The sequence below is a fragment of the Pan troglodytes genome, chromosome 9, assembly GCF_028858775.2.
Source record: "Pan troglodytes isolate AG18354 chromosome 9, NHGRI_mPanTro3-v2.0_pri, whole genome shotgun sequence".
NCBI classification, from domain to species: Eukaryota; Metazoa; Chordata; class Mammalia; order Primates; family Hominidae; genus Pan; species Pan troglodytes.
Window position 1 is genome coordinate 130,761,675 of NC_072407.2, and position 15,123 is coordinate 130,776,797.

At 43.1% G+C, this 15,123-nt stretch overlaps 1 protein-coding gene across 7 annotated transcripts in view; it reads right to left on the reverse strand.

The window, feature by feature from the left end:
• Nucleotides 1-9,297: 9,297 nt before the first annotated feature.
• The window catches only part of KCNJ1 (potassium inwardly rectifying channel subfamily J member 1), a 29,382-nt gene continuing 23,556 nt past the window's right edge, over nucleotides 9,298-15,123 (reverse strand). For 6 of the 7 annotated variants that reach the window (XM_001151011.4, XM_001151272.4, XM_016922262.3 and 3 more), the window contains one exon: nucleotides 9,298-11,544. In XM_001151011.4, the coding sequence (XP_001151011.2) occupies nucleotides 10,405-11,523 (1,119 nt within the window). In that variant the 5' untranslated portion in view covers nucleotides 11,524-11,544 and the 3' untranslated portion in view covers nucleotides 9,298-10,404. Of the gene's footprint in view, nucleotides 11,545-13,660; nucleotides 14,063-15,123 lie in introns of those variants that run through there. The other variant, XM_522246.6, reaches the window with a different exon arrangement.

The window sequence follows — 15,123 nt, forward strand, 5'->3', positions numbered from 1 at the left end:
CTGAGGCTCTCGGATGATGCCAATGTGTGTCCGAGATTGAAGGCCACTGGCCTAGAATATTCTCCACCCAAGTCTGCATGACTGGGTCCTTCTTCCTATGGCTTGGCCCTCGGTGGCTCCTCCTCAGGGAGGCCTCCCCTCACCACTTGGTCTGAGGAAACACCCTCCCTGTGAGTTGTTCTCCACGTCATCACACTTGTGTATTTTCTTGTATCGCTATTTGAATTTTTTTTTTTTTTTTTTTTTGACATAGAGTCTGGCTCTGTCACCCAGGCTGGAGTGCAGTGGTGTGATCACAGCTCACTGCAGCCTCCACCTCCTAGACTCAGGTGATTCTCCCACCCCAGCCTCTTGAGTAGCTGGTACTGCAAGTGTGCACCACCATGCCTGGCTAATTTTTGTACTGTTTGTAGAGACGGGTTTTCACCATGTTGCCCAGGCTGGTCTCAAACTTTTGGGTTCAAGTGATCCGCCCACCTCAGTCTCTCAAGGTAGGACTACAGGCGTGTGCTACCATGCCGGACTATTTTTTCCATTTTTTTGTAGAGATGGAGTCTCGCTATGTTGCCAGGCTGGTCTCAAACTCCTGGGCTCAAGTGATCCTCCTACCTGGGCCTCCCAAAGTGCTTGGATTATAGGCATGAGCCAGCGCGCCCAGCCTGTTTGAAATTATTTTAAATGTATGCATGCATTGCTTATTTTCTGTCTCCCTCCTCTAGGAAGTCAGTCCACGAAGGTGGGCCCTGGACTGTCTTTGTTGTTCTATCCCAGGGGCCTCAGCAGGCCCCAGTGCCGCAGGCTCTCAAAACACATTTGATGAGTGAATGATAGAGTGAGTGAATAAGTGAAAGAATGAATTTATGTTTACTTCTGAGTCTTTTTGGGTACACGTATATGCACATATATATGCAACAAAATTCTACATTTTAAAAAACATTTCACACTGAAAACCTTTTTTAGCTAAAAAAATGTTTATAATTTCTGGTACACACTTCTTTCATTTGATGTTTTGAGGACATTGTCTAAAATCATTCCTTATTTTTAAGATGTGGTGTATGGAGTGTTGTGCTCTCACATCCTGAACTTTGGACACATTTCCTCTTCCTGGACTCCCCTCCACCCATCATTTGTCTAACTCTTCCTTTTGCTTCACATTTCAGTTCCATGTCTTTTTCTCAGAGAAGCTCTCTCTCCTCAGTGCCTCACACTAGGTAAGGATGCCTTGTGCCAATTCTCCCCTCTGACATTGGTGTGCCCTGTCAGCTGCCCCAAGAATATGAGCTCCATGGAGCTCCTAGTGTATTTTATTTTCTAAATGTGTCTGTAGGACATTGCTCAGTGCCCAAATGTTTGTTTAAAATAGCAGGCTGGGCGCAGTGGCTCACGCCTGTAATCCCAGCACTTTGGGAGACCGAGGCAGATGGATCACGAGGTCAGGAGTTTGAGACCAGCCTGACCAACATGGTGAAACCCCATCTCTACTAAAAATACAAAAAATTAGCCGAGAGTGTTGGAGCATGCCTGTAATCCCAGCTACTCAGGAGGCTGAGGCAGGAGAATCGCTTGAACCCGGGAGGTGGAGGTTGCAGTGAGCTGAGATCGCATCACTGCACTCCAGCCTGGGTGACAGGAGGGAGATTCCGTCTCAAAAAAAAAAAAAAAAAAATAGCGTAGCATTTCACACTGCATTAACTGATTTCCCTGTCATAGTACACTTAGGCTTTTCACCCCTACACATAATCCTGCAACAAACATGCGTTTATGTGAATTCATCTATTAGGTGTCTGTGGTAAAAATAATCCCTTAACAAGGAATATGACTTTGTGGTTAATTCTGTGTCATGTGTTTTACTAATTGATCTTCTCAACAGCCACATGGGGTTGGTTTCATTATCATCAGCTTACGAATGAGAAACCCACAACTCAGAGAGGGTAAGTGAGTTACCAAATTCATATGAAAGCAACTGAAAAAGAATTTGGACTCAGGCTTCCGGGAGATAGGAGCTGGCCTGTTCCTGGGGAAGCCCATGAATTTTGACCCAGACTAACCTGTGCTTTCAAAAGTACCTGTTCTGCTATCTACAGTTTTTACTGGGATTAAATGAGTAGATACTTATAAAGCACTTAAAATAATGTCTGCTCATAATAAACTCTGTATAAATGTTGAATATATAGATACATAGCAGCTCTGCCCTGACTAGCCGTGTATGGACCATGAGCATGCATCTTAACCTCTCTGGGCCTCAGACTTCTCATCTGTAAAATGGGAGTCATGGTATTATGTCAGCTTTATTGTCAGGAAAATGTAAAGCACATGGAATCTCATAGACTCTAACACATGGTAACAACTTCCTCTTCGAGCCAGTCTAATCTCTCTAGAATGATAAACTTCTACATTTAAATCACAATTTAAATTTTTTATGTCTTTCACGGTCATTTTATCACCCCAGCAATGACTAGAAGGCCCAATATTTTATATATCGCTGTTAAATATTCTAAGCATTATTAAGAGCTTTCTGGGTATAGCCAAGCCCTCTTAACCATCAGAGGCAGACTGCTTTTCAACCAGGTCAGTTTCACTTTTGCGATCTGGAAGTGTATGGCGCCACCTGCTGGCCAAAGCACACCTCGCCAACAAAGTGCGGGTTAGTTCAGGATTGCCCATTCTAGTAGGATCCCCCCTCGACCCCTACCCTCCCCTGTCTTCACTCCCACCCAGGGGGAAATCTGAAGCATAGGATGGGTCAGCAATCGACTTTTCTGAAGCTCGTTAAGACACATTATTCCTCTTGAACAGGCCCCCCTGCAGAAACTTAGGGGCCCTAAGTTTCTCCACTTGTGAAATAACAGGGTAGGGTCAGGCTTTGTCTAGGTCCCTCTCACCGCTAAGCTTCTAGGATTCTGTGAGTTCACCTCGGAGGCAGGCACAGGGAGGAAGGTGAGCTACTGTGTCTCAGGTTAAAATCAAGCCTGGAAATGGAAAGCAAGGCCAGGAATGTAGGCTGGGAAACGATGAGGCCCAGGACAGAGGAAACGAGGGCACAGCATGGGACCCCCGCTCATCAGCCAGACCCACCCTGCCTTGGCCTTGCCCATCATCGCCAGAATAATCGTCATCACTCAAACTACCGCTTATTGGGAGCCTATATCAGTCATAGTGCTAGGTTCTTTACATAGTGTTTTGTTAAATATTATTTCATACTATATCTGTACACTATCCCTTTAAGGTAGGTATTGTTGTTGTTCACAACTGGAAAAAAGACTCAGAAAGGCTAAGAACTTGTTCAAGCTAAACACAGCCAATAAGTGGGAAATCTGGGATTTGACCCAAATCTGTCTGTCTTCAAAGCCCCTGAACCTTGCACCTTATTTCTTGTCTTCATCCCTCCTCCTTCCTTGCCTACTTTTTTCTTTTATGCTTCATCAGGCTGTGTTTTTCAGAGGCTATCACAGGTTCAGGTTGCATCTGGCCATTCATGTGGGGAACTGAGATAACCATAGGGATAATTGTGGTCTCTACTTGCCATTTTTAGTTCAACTAAAAACAACTTTGCTGGTGGCCTCAACAGCCCACTCATTAGTGATTGCTTACTTTCACTTTGTTGGTGTAGATGAAGGTGCCTCCGTGTCTTCCCTTCCAGTGAGGGCTTCCCAGCTTCCTCAGATGCTAAGTGCAACTGTAGATACACGTGGCCTCTGTGTTCCCAAAAGAAGCAGTGCAAGGGTGCAGGGCTTTATCCATTCCCAGACTCACCTGCCTTTCTGATCCTGGCTACCACCTTCCAGGTGCATTTTCCTTCAGGAACAGTGACTGCCAGGCACAAAGTTTGTGGGTGGCTCCAGGAAAGGGGAGAGGCACAGGAAAGAACGCTGGGCTAACTAGCAGGCAGGCACCCTGGCTTCTGACCCCTGCTTCCCCACTTCACAGCTACATGACCTGGGCAAGTCATAGGGTCTCTGAGACTCAGTTTCCCATCCTGAAAAATGGAAATGACAACACTTTCTCTGCCTCCCTCAAAAGTTAGTTTCTGCCTCTAATTCTCTAATCTGTCCCTCATGCCAACACAAGAGATATAGTCTCAAAATACTTGTTTAATCATCCCATGACCCCTCAAAGACTCTGGTGGTTTGACTGATGAAGCCAGGACTCAAACTCAAGTCGGCTTGGCACCAAATTTCTGCCTCTTTGGACCATTCCTTCCACATGGCCATGCTGTGGCCATGTAAAACTGCACGGCACTTCCCAGAGCCCCCAGGCACATTCACGCTCCTGTGGCTCCGTTCGTCTGGAACACGTGCCCACCAGGTCACACCTCTCTACCCTTCGCCTTTCCCTCTGTCAAGTCGTAACCACACTTCGAACCTAGATCAACTGCCTTCTCCTCCTAGAAGCCTTCCCCTGCCTCCTTCAAGCACTTTTTTCATACTTAGTTTGTAGCCTTTATTCATTTCATTAATTAACTTCATTTCAATTTTAATATACTTGCGCACAAAATTTTCCACACAATGGTGAGCTCCATGACCCTAACCCCAAAGGGTCAGAGGATTCTAATCAAAAGGGGGTTATCCAGAATGCTCTGGGAATTGAATCCCCCCTCTCCAGCCAAGCCCCCACCCCATGTACTGGAGTGGGATGTCTCTCTTGAGGATACTTCTGATTTTCTACCCAGCCAAAATTCCAGGGAGGTTTGATCCTCAAAGAGCTGTTGGTCCTGGGCAGACTGCCTCCCACTGGGAGCCCGGTTGAGAGCCCAGCTTATTCCCCAGCAGGGTAGGCAGAATCAGCCCTAGAGTCACCCTGCAAAGCGAGGGAAGCTTTCAGGAAGGCAAAACAGAAAAAGCCACCATCTCTCAGGCTCAAAACTGCACAGCAGGGGCCTCTGGAGCAAGATCCCAGCAACTACTGCAAGAGCACCCACGAAGGTGAGGGAGGGTGTCCCAGAGATGTTGGTATTATCAGCACTTATCCCTACATAGTGATCTGCAGAACATTCTATTAGGTGAAGAAAACCCTGCAGAACGGTGTTTCTAGAGTGTTACCTTTTGTGTAAGAATGGAGCAGCATGTAAATACTAACATGTCACATATGCATTGCTTACATCTTTCACAAAGAAACCACCACAGGATACAACATAATAAAGATGCTTACCCTTTATAGAACGGGAAGAAATAGAGTGGAGGGCACAGGAATGGAAGCATGTTTTCTAAACCCTTTTCTGTGGTTTTGAAATTATATAAATTCCTTGCATAATTCATAAAAGAAATGGTGAAATCAAAAAAGGAAAACAATAAACAGACTTTAACGATTGGAAATAAATGGAAACAAATGAACCTATGTCCAGTTGGTACCTGATCACATGGAGAAAAGAACTACTTCAAGTGACTTTATCACTGTGTTGATTGTACATTGCTATATAAAGAATATCTATAGGATGGATGATTTAAAAATGTTTAATCCCAAATACTTTTAAGACTGTAATCAATAGTCTTATTGTTAGCAGTGGAGTCAATATTGTTTTTGCTGAAACTATTATAAGCACATGGCATAAGACAATAAAAAGGTTCTCCGCGATATCAGCAGTTTTCCAGTTTAACTCTCGTCCTCTGAACTGGTTGGAGCTCTGGGATCTTTTCTGCAGTAGGCAGGACCCTTGCTTCCTCTTTTTTGCCTGCCCAGTGCCTGGCTCACAGTAAACCCAAAATGAGCATCTCTTGAATTGAAGACAAACCCAAAGCACCAGGATTCTACTCAAATCCCCCCAACTCATAGCCTATCCCAGCTGGGACAGACCCCTGCAGGCACTGTTCTTGTCCCAGGCCTCCACTGGTCTCCATCAGGCCCTACCCTGGGCTCTGCTTTCTTTGCCCTTGAAGCATCAGGCTCAGGGTCTGCTCTGGGACCAGTGTCCTCCCCTTCATTCCTCACCTTCAAACCCATTGCTCCCACCTCGTGTTGCCATATCCACAGCCATTTACTTTCAACAGATGGATTTTTCACATCCATTATTTCATTGAATCCCCTCCTTAACTCTATTACAAAACTCCATTCTACAAATAAAGAAACTGGGGCTTAACGAAGTTAAGTCATTTTTCCAGGCCCCTTGACTAATGACTAATGACCTATGTCGATGACATAGGTCAGTCAAAAGCTCATTGGACAGATGTGGGTTTGAATCCACTACTAGCCATGTAGACCTTGAGCAAATCATTCATTGGTTTATTTTATTCATTATAACCATGTATGGATTGTGTGAGGAACTCTGCTGGTGCTAGGAATACAGAGGTGAGTAGAGAACACAGGGGCTGTTCTCCAGGGAGAGCTGAGGCTCCACTTCCCATGTCAAAATGGAAATAATATCTGCCTCTACATCAAAGACTGAAATATAAATATGTGTGTGTGTGTGTGTGTGTGTATACATACATATGCACACACATAGTTTTTAATTATATATATATAATTAGTATATATATTTAGTGTTTGTGTATATTTAGAGAGAGAAGTATGTGTATTAGTATTAGGAAGATACTTTGCACCAATGGGCTAATCAAATCTTCAGGACACCCATGATACTTCCGTATACTGACCTGGTGGATGACCTAGAGCTCATGGGAAAAAACTGCCTTTTCCTGGAACCTGCAATTCCAGAGATGTTCGTTCAGCACTCGCCAGGGCTCTGTCTTGTGCTGAGCAATGAGTGGTTTCTCCCAAAGTATAAGACGCATCCCAAGAGCATGCGCCAGTCATCCGTGGGTTTCAGGGAAATGTGCGATGGCCCTGGGGAATCTGCTCAGAGGATGGTCCCTCCTAGGATGTCGACGAGGGATTTTAAACTCATGGGCTTTCAAGGCGGACTGCCCGGGGTTTGCATGCCAGCCCTGCCATTTTCCAGGTAGTGTCTCTGGACACCTTCCTTACCTTAGCTGCCTCAAGTGAAATAAAGGTATAATCATAGTCTTGACCTCATAGGATTGTTGGGAAAATTACATGAGGGACTGCATATAAAATGCTGTAAACAGAACCTCGGACATGGTAACAACGTAGTAAATAACTCCTAGTAAATAACTTTCTTCTGCCACTGCACAAGCCTTGGGGTTTCCCACTTGTCTGAAGGATACCGATGTCTTCCAGAAAACCCAAGCAGTCAAGAGTGCGCTGGGTAGAGACGCACCCCAGCTCCCGGCCCCTGCAGCCGGTGGTGCAAATCTCCCTCTCCAAGGGGCTCAGCTCCAAGGAGTCCAGCTGGGTGCATCTGGCTGGGGAGATTAAATTATTTTTGAATTCCTAACTGAATGTTCTTTTAATGGAAACTTAATGACAGGCATTGAAATAGATTTCCTCCATAACCGCTCCTCCCACCCCCCCCCCCACCCCCCACGGCTCTGCCTTGCGCAGTTCCCGATAACCTTTATTCCCTGCCCCTGGACTTTTATCTCCCCAATGACAAACAGCCCTTGCCGGACAGAAAGAGGAAATTCCAGTCATTGTTCTCAAACTTCTGGCTTCCAAAATAAAATGCTCTATCTCCCCTGTCAAGCTTTGATTGACACACACTTCCTGTAATGGCAGGCGACAACGGCCCAGGGGCGGGGCCGGGTTCATTTGCATTCTTTCCATCAGAAGGCTGTCCTAACGTTTGTTCTAGACAGGGAAAGATCCCCGTGCTATTCACAGAAGCATCCTGTTGAGGACCCATATTCTGTTTCATGAAAAATCCCCAAGGAAGACACTTCCTCAACCGTCTCTGCAATCCGCCCAGGGAGTTCTTCTGGAAGGTCCAGTTGCACATCCCCTTAGTGATGGACAGAGAAGGACAGTCACCTATCAGCCCATGTCTTAGATTTGGCAACACAAAAGGATCTTTCCCTTCTACCTTTTCTCTCTTAAGGAATAAATAATTTTTAAACATTTAGTGCTTTCCATTAAAGACAACCTCCCAAATCTGAACTCTTAAATATTGGAGCTTGAGCCAACCTAAGTCCAGGAAGATTCAACCAGGATCAAACGCTCTTAGTCAAAATCCCCATAGCAACAGAGATGAACTGGGCAATTCAAAGAGAATCAGTCTCAAGGAAAATTTTGAATATAATAATGCATCATGGGATGCAGTTTTTCACGAAGGAAATTAGAACAGTTGACGTGCTTTTGAAATCAGCAAATAGAATAACCCAGCATCTGTAGCAAATAGCAGTACTGATGTAGTCAGATTCCACCGGGAAAAATGTCACTGCATTGTAATAATAAGGCTGCCTTTAGCAGTGGTGTTAACCTACAAGCAGTTTGGCCTTCTCGGGCTATTTTTCATTTCTCTTTACTACTTGAGCACCCATTCCCTTGTTACCCCCTTTCTTAAAATGCACAGGAGTTTTATGCGCTTTGGGGTTCCAGCCAGTCCTTAGACCTATCAAAAGTTACCTGTTCCAGGCCTCTTTTCCTAGGGGCTTAATTGGATGTACCTGTGTTAATGGTTGCTAGAGGGTCAATGGGAATTTCCATTAAAAAAGAGACTCCAGGTGCAGAGTGTCTTGATCCTAGCAAAGGGATATTTAGAAGCAGATGGGCCTCCGCCAAATAACCCAGAAGTAAATACCAATCAGAAAGATGTATGTTGTTCACCTCCCTAAACAATCAAAGGGAATGGATTACTAATGACCATCTCACTTCCAGCCATCTACATGCATGCTGCCAGCCAGCAGGAGAATACACCAGGAAGAGTGCATGCTGATGGGAACAAGTGTCAACACAGTTTCCCTCCAGTTTATGAAGGGGCTACATCATGACAGTGGGCCAGCAGAGAATTCCAGCTCCCTCAAGCTTGTGATACCTGATTTCTTTTTCCTGTCAGCACATTAAATTGTGCTGCCAAAGCACTCACAGGCACAGAGTGAGAGTTCCACATGGGCCAGCTATGGCAACTGTTATGGCCACTGACAAGGTGTGCAACCCTAAAACCATCAGACTTCCCACTGTTCTTAGTCAGAAGGACCAGAGTGGTCCATGGATCTGTACAAATACACCCCAGGCATGGAAAAACATAAGCCATCCCTCCCAACAACTGTGGGCAGCTGCTGTTTTATGTGCCAAGACTCACACTGGAGAGGCGTGATGGAGCTGTACCGGAAGGGGTGTGTCTGTGGCCAGGGTCATTTCCTCCTGAGGACTCCAGACAACAAATGTGTCCTATCTGCTTCCTCTCCACTCCTCCCGCCCCTTCCAGGAGAGGGTCCTCTCTGCAAGAGGATTTTCACCTGGAACCTGACTCAGTTAATGCATAGTAATAATAATAATCAAAGTGCATGCACAGTTTCAGAAATTTACTATATTAATCAACACACTGAAAATATTTTGATTCCTAAGCAGCTTTGAGTACCAGTTTTTTTCCAGGACACATTCAGAATGATGCAGGTGGGGATCTGAAGAAGACTTTCACAGTAAAACCTTCCCCTCAAGGTCGAGCCTTCCATAAGCTGGTCCCTTTTAGGAAGATGGGCTGTCAGGGAAAGAAAGACATAGTAACATTTTGACTGTGGGGCTCCATCCCATTCCTCTCTCTTTCCCACTTCTTCTTTAGACATAGCATTCCAGTACAAACTCTAGGTGGAGGAACACATGAAACTGTTTCTTCTCAGGTGCATTAATGATACATTCCCTTCTCTACTGACTTTGCACCTTCCAACTCCTCATTGCTGTCTTGGAAGAGCAGGAAATGCTCTTTATAAACAGATTTATAGCCCTTTAAGCCATCCAATACAGATTGAAAGAAATATCATCACCACTTTTAACTAAAGCATTCTGTCTTGCAGGAAGGTATCATCAAGATTCTAGTGTGCAGATTTAGCCTCTGTCTAAACGTACCACATGAGAAGGTTAGAGCCTCAAATTGTTCTTTGTGTAAGCGTTTTCTTGTTGTCATTGATTGGTTGGTTCATCTCCCCAAATTAGGAGACAATTTTTCCATGAGTAAAAGTCCACATTAAAAGTGGAGTCATTCTTATCAGTAGAATCAAAATGAGATTATTATTGTCCCCTGATCCTTTCTAAAGTTCATAACTTCTTTAAGGAAACTTTAAAAAATATTTTGTTTGGCCTGTTCATGAAACTTTTGATAATTTTATCTGCTCCAATCCACCTTATATGAGCTCAAATAATCATATTTAAGATTTCAAGAGAGCACCTATGTCTTCCATACACCAGTTTCATATAAATGCATTGCACGTTCTAATACAGTAGCCTTGTGGAGATGCATGTCTTGTGGGATCACAATTGCGGGGCTCAGGGGTCTTTGTGCTGGTAGACTTTGAAGGCTCTCATCCTGCTTTCGTACCCCTAAATTGTTGACTGCTTCATAATGCTTCTAGGTACTAGGAGCTTTAGAGACTTTGCTTTACTCCTGTTGAAAAGCCACTGTTACATTTTGGTGTCATCTGTTTCATTGACTTCTGACAAGATGAAGTTGGGGTTGTCATAGCCTCTCTTCATCCTGGCTCTAACATCTTTCTCATTATAAAGGCACATGGCACAGTGAGGGGTCTCCACTTCCACTGTCTTGCTAAAGTTATGGAAATCCACTCGGTATTTCCCTTCTTTTGTCTTGGATACTATGGGAGCAAAACGGTAGCCCCAAAGCACCTCCTCTGGGACATAGGATGTCCGGACTTGGCAGGTAGCACTGGTGGACTCCACTGTGCCATCTAAAAACACCACTAATTCAAAGTCCTGCTGGAGAAGGGTCTCCGCTGCCATGTGGAAGAAAGGGCTGTTGTGATCAATGACATGGTAAATTGTCAATGGGGAGATGAAGAATAAATTTTCATTCCCAGCGTCAACTACAAAGTTGATATTGATCTGGTCCAAAATAATGGTCTCTCCTTCAGGAGTGACTGTGGTCTTCAGAAGCTTTCCATAAATGTGACTGCTAATAAGAAGGCTCTTCCTGAGATTAGCCACTCGGATTAGGAGGCAAAGCTTCCCACCCCGTTTGCTGATCACTGCGTTCTTGCTGAACGTAATGGTCTTGGCACGTTTTTTGGGCCTGGAGATCTTGGCTAAGATGGCCCCACACATGAAAGAATTGATTATAACTCCAAGTATAGACTGAAAGATAAGCAGAAAAATGGCAGTGGCACACTGTTCTGTCACACACCTGAATCCATATCCAATGGTCACTTGAGTCTCCAGAGAAAACAGAAAAGCTGAGGTCAAGCCATTAATATTCTCCACACAGGGAGTGTGATTGGCAGAAGGATGGAATTCCGGGAGGTCTTTGTGAATGTACGCTACTGCATACCACAGGAGACCAAAGAAAAACCAACTCCCCAAGAAGGCTGTGATGAAAATGGTCATTTTGTATCTCCACTTGAGGTCAAGTACCGTTGTCCAGATGTCCACAAAGAATATAAACCTTGACTGTGCCTCCACATTGCCAAATTCTATGTTGCACCTTCCATCTTTGGAGACTAGCCTTGCTCTTTGCCGAGAATGCCCAAAAAAGCGAGTGACGACCCATTTCCGAAGATGTTTGAACATACTTTCTGTCAACACCCTGATCTGAAAACATATCAAAGAAAAACAAAAAAGGATTATGTTTATAGCAATAGTGAACTAGGTGACTCACATAAAAGACCTAACTACGAAAAGATCATTCAAAATTATCTGGGTTACTAATCATTAGGCAAGCTGACAAGTTTATTCTGGATACCACAATGCTATTTCTGATAGAAACTTTCCACTGGAAGACCATGTTACTCAAACATAAAGAGGCAAAATAATTACAGAGAGCTAGAAATGAAGACAAACTAAGTGATTATATATTCAAGTGTTTCCTGACCTCAACTAGTCTCACACAACCTTAAATATGTTTGTAATAACCAATTATGACCTGTATTTTTATTTATTGAATATTACTTAAATCACCTTCTCATAAGTTTAGCCTTATGTTAAGCATTAGTTTCTGAGAAATCACAAACTTGAAGCATTATGTATGTTTTTGAGATATAGAAAAATGAATAACTGACCAATAAAACACTCATCAATATACTACCTAATCATCTATGTACTTCTATTGATACTCATATATCAAGAAAAATCCTAATTCAATTCTGTTCTCTCATTTATCAAATGAGAAAACTGAGATTTAGAAAATTTAAATAACTTGTCCAAATGCATGTACCTAGCCAGTGGCAGGATGACAACTAGAATATAGGGCTCCCTGCCTCTAGTCTAGGGGAGCTTCTACCACTCCGTGTCTCAGTTATCAAATGTTATATTCTAAAGTCACACTTCCCTAAAATATTTTCAGACAAGTATTGGTCATATTTCTTTTTGTTAAATGCTGAACACTATTTAGAACAGAGCTCAGATCCAACCAGATGGTCTCATAGGGCTTCTCCATAAATCTACAAGCCTGTTCCTACTCTCTCCCCATGGTTTCCCAAGATTCCCAAAAGGAATAGTATGAGAGCCACCATCAACACATCTAACACTTCCTTCCCTACTCCAAAGCTGGAGGACTGGGGAGCACTGATTTAAGTAATACTCCATAAAGACAGACCATACTTTATTCATTCCTATATCACAATTGCTAGCACAGTTGATGAGTGCCTACTGTTTATTCAGTAAACGTAAATGAAATAATTCAGTGAATGAATTACATTTTTCAAAATCCTATTTGCTCAATTGATTTTTTATAGATGACATTACTGTGACTTCCATTGTACAGCAAAATGGTGAAGGGCCTGTCCCATAAACACCCGACAGTGGTGAAACCCAAAGTCATAAACGCTAGATTACCTCCTCCCCCATGCCCAAGAATATCAAGGTGTGCCCACCCTGGTCCGCAATGTCTTCAGGGTATTTTTCATTAAATGCAAATATGTTTTTAAAATAGATTTCAAAATCCCCCTTGAAAAATGTGTTTATTCGTAAGAACTAGGAAGCGAAACCAACTGAGTGATACATTTTAAGTAATAGTGATATCCCACAGTGTCTTGTTCAAGGCCTTAACCCAGCTGAAAACACAAGAAGCCAACACCAAGTCGAAGTGGTGACGAGAAAACCACAGCTGTGGTGATTTGAAATGTTGAGGGCAGGTTCTAAAGACATAAAAAAAGAAAATGCTGCCAAGAGAATAAACAGCAATGCACATAGTCAAGAGGGCCCTCCTCTCATCCCACACTGCCCTCATTGACCTCAAGTCCCCAGTGAGGATTAGGGGATGGTGCATGTGAGGTACAGAGAAGGAAATGGTCTTCTCCTTTCCTTGCACACACATCCTTTACCCTGGTCTACACCCATGTGGACTGACCTCTCTCCCAGGTGCATTCAGGGTCACACTGTTTACCCAGCTCTCCAGAGAGTGACTCTCAGCTCAAATAGTAAATTCTAAAACCAACATTTATCAATTGAATCCACATTCTCTTTGTCATACATTATAATTCCAGAGATGGCTCCTAACACACCAACTTCTGAGTTTTTTTCCCAGCACCCTGCTCCTCTAGACTCCCTTAATTTCATTTTACTTTTAAAGGTAAAGAAGATTTCTGTAGAGTGAAGAAGTACTCCCTGATTGATCACTTGAATAACGTTGAGTTTCCATGACTGTATTAATGATGAAACATTATCTGCCTGGCTTTCCAGAGAGGTGATTTCCCCAGCCTCCACTTACCAACGTCTCAAACACATTCTGACTGGAAGCATTCATGGCTGGAAAAAGCAAGGAAGTGCTGCTGGTTGTTGGTCTTTCTATGCAGACTGATTTCTTTTAGACTCAGCCTAATTTATTGTAGGCGACAGTCAGTGGACTGACGCTAATTTGTGTAAACTTGGAAACACTTAATTTGATAGTGGAGTCGTGTGATTTAAACCAAGGCAATTGGTTGTTCTCAGACCAAGCCCCAAGCTGAATAGGTATTTTTTCTTTCCAACATCACATGGCTTGAATACCAACATGCTAAGACATGACAAGCCATCAGCTAAGGTCTCTGGGCAGCAGGCGTGGATTGGGTTCCAGCATTGCCTTCCTCTCCTTGGCCACGCTCTATCGCTCACTTGTTTCTCCTAAAAGTTGTGCCTAACTACTGGCCGGAAACACTTACTTATCATCAATCTCCTGGCCTATTCTCTGAAACCCACTGAAATACTGAGTTTTCCAAGGGTTCACAAAGATGCAGGTGAACATACAGACATAGATAAGTACATATTTACAAGACAAAAGTAAGATCACACCAGGAAGAAACAAGATACCATGTTAATCTCTCCATACAACAGTTACGTAAGAAACAGACTAAAAAGAAGTCTTTATTGTTGGAAGTCTTTATTATTCTGGAAAACCTGGCATTTACTGAAGGTGTTTTTTACATGCACTGGGTTAGCCAATGCTATTGATTTATTTGTTCAGAGTGAGAGGGATTATTCTTAGAGAATGCAATGATACAGGATAAATTCATCCACTAACCAAAACTGTCATTCACATGGCAGACCTATTATTGCACAGATCCTACTTTTTTTAGATAATGGCATTTAATCTAACCACAGACAGAGCCAATATGTATTTTATGAACTCTTAGGTGATTAGAGATTGTCCCTGGTGTCTGGGTTATATAATATGATCAGTTTTTAGGTTCCTTTCTATTGAAATCAGTAAATCTTAATAGCAAGCAAAGGGCTGCACATTAGCTAATATTTACCAAGGTATTTTTAGTGGCTTGGCAAAACAAGTGGATTACATTACTGCCACTTTTTCTTTAGTGCCTCAGCATTCTTGTTCTATAAACAATCCATTCTCAGAAAATAGACATTTTGTGCACTTCCCAAACACTGATTGTATGCTTGTTCTGTAGGATTTCAAAGACAAATAGAACTCTTCCTGTTCTCAAGGAGTTCATAGTCTAATGGGGAAGTGAACTAAGGAAATCAACCACAACCGAGCATGGTTGGTATAATGCCAAAAAGAATAACTTTTTAAAAAGATCCCCATCAGCTGGGGATCCACCCTTTCTTTGCAAACATACTTCAACTGGCAGAAACTCATTGCATTTATGTATACATTAATTTATTTATCAATCACTATTCAATGATGATATGTTGATACCCAATGTTGACTGTGTGTGCTGACCATTGTGCTAGACA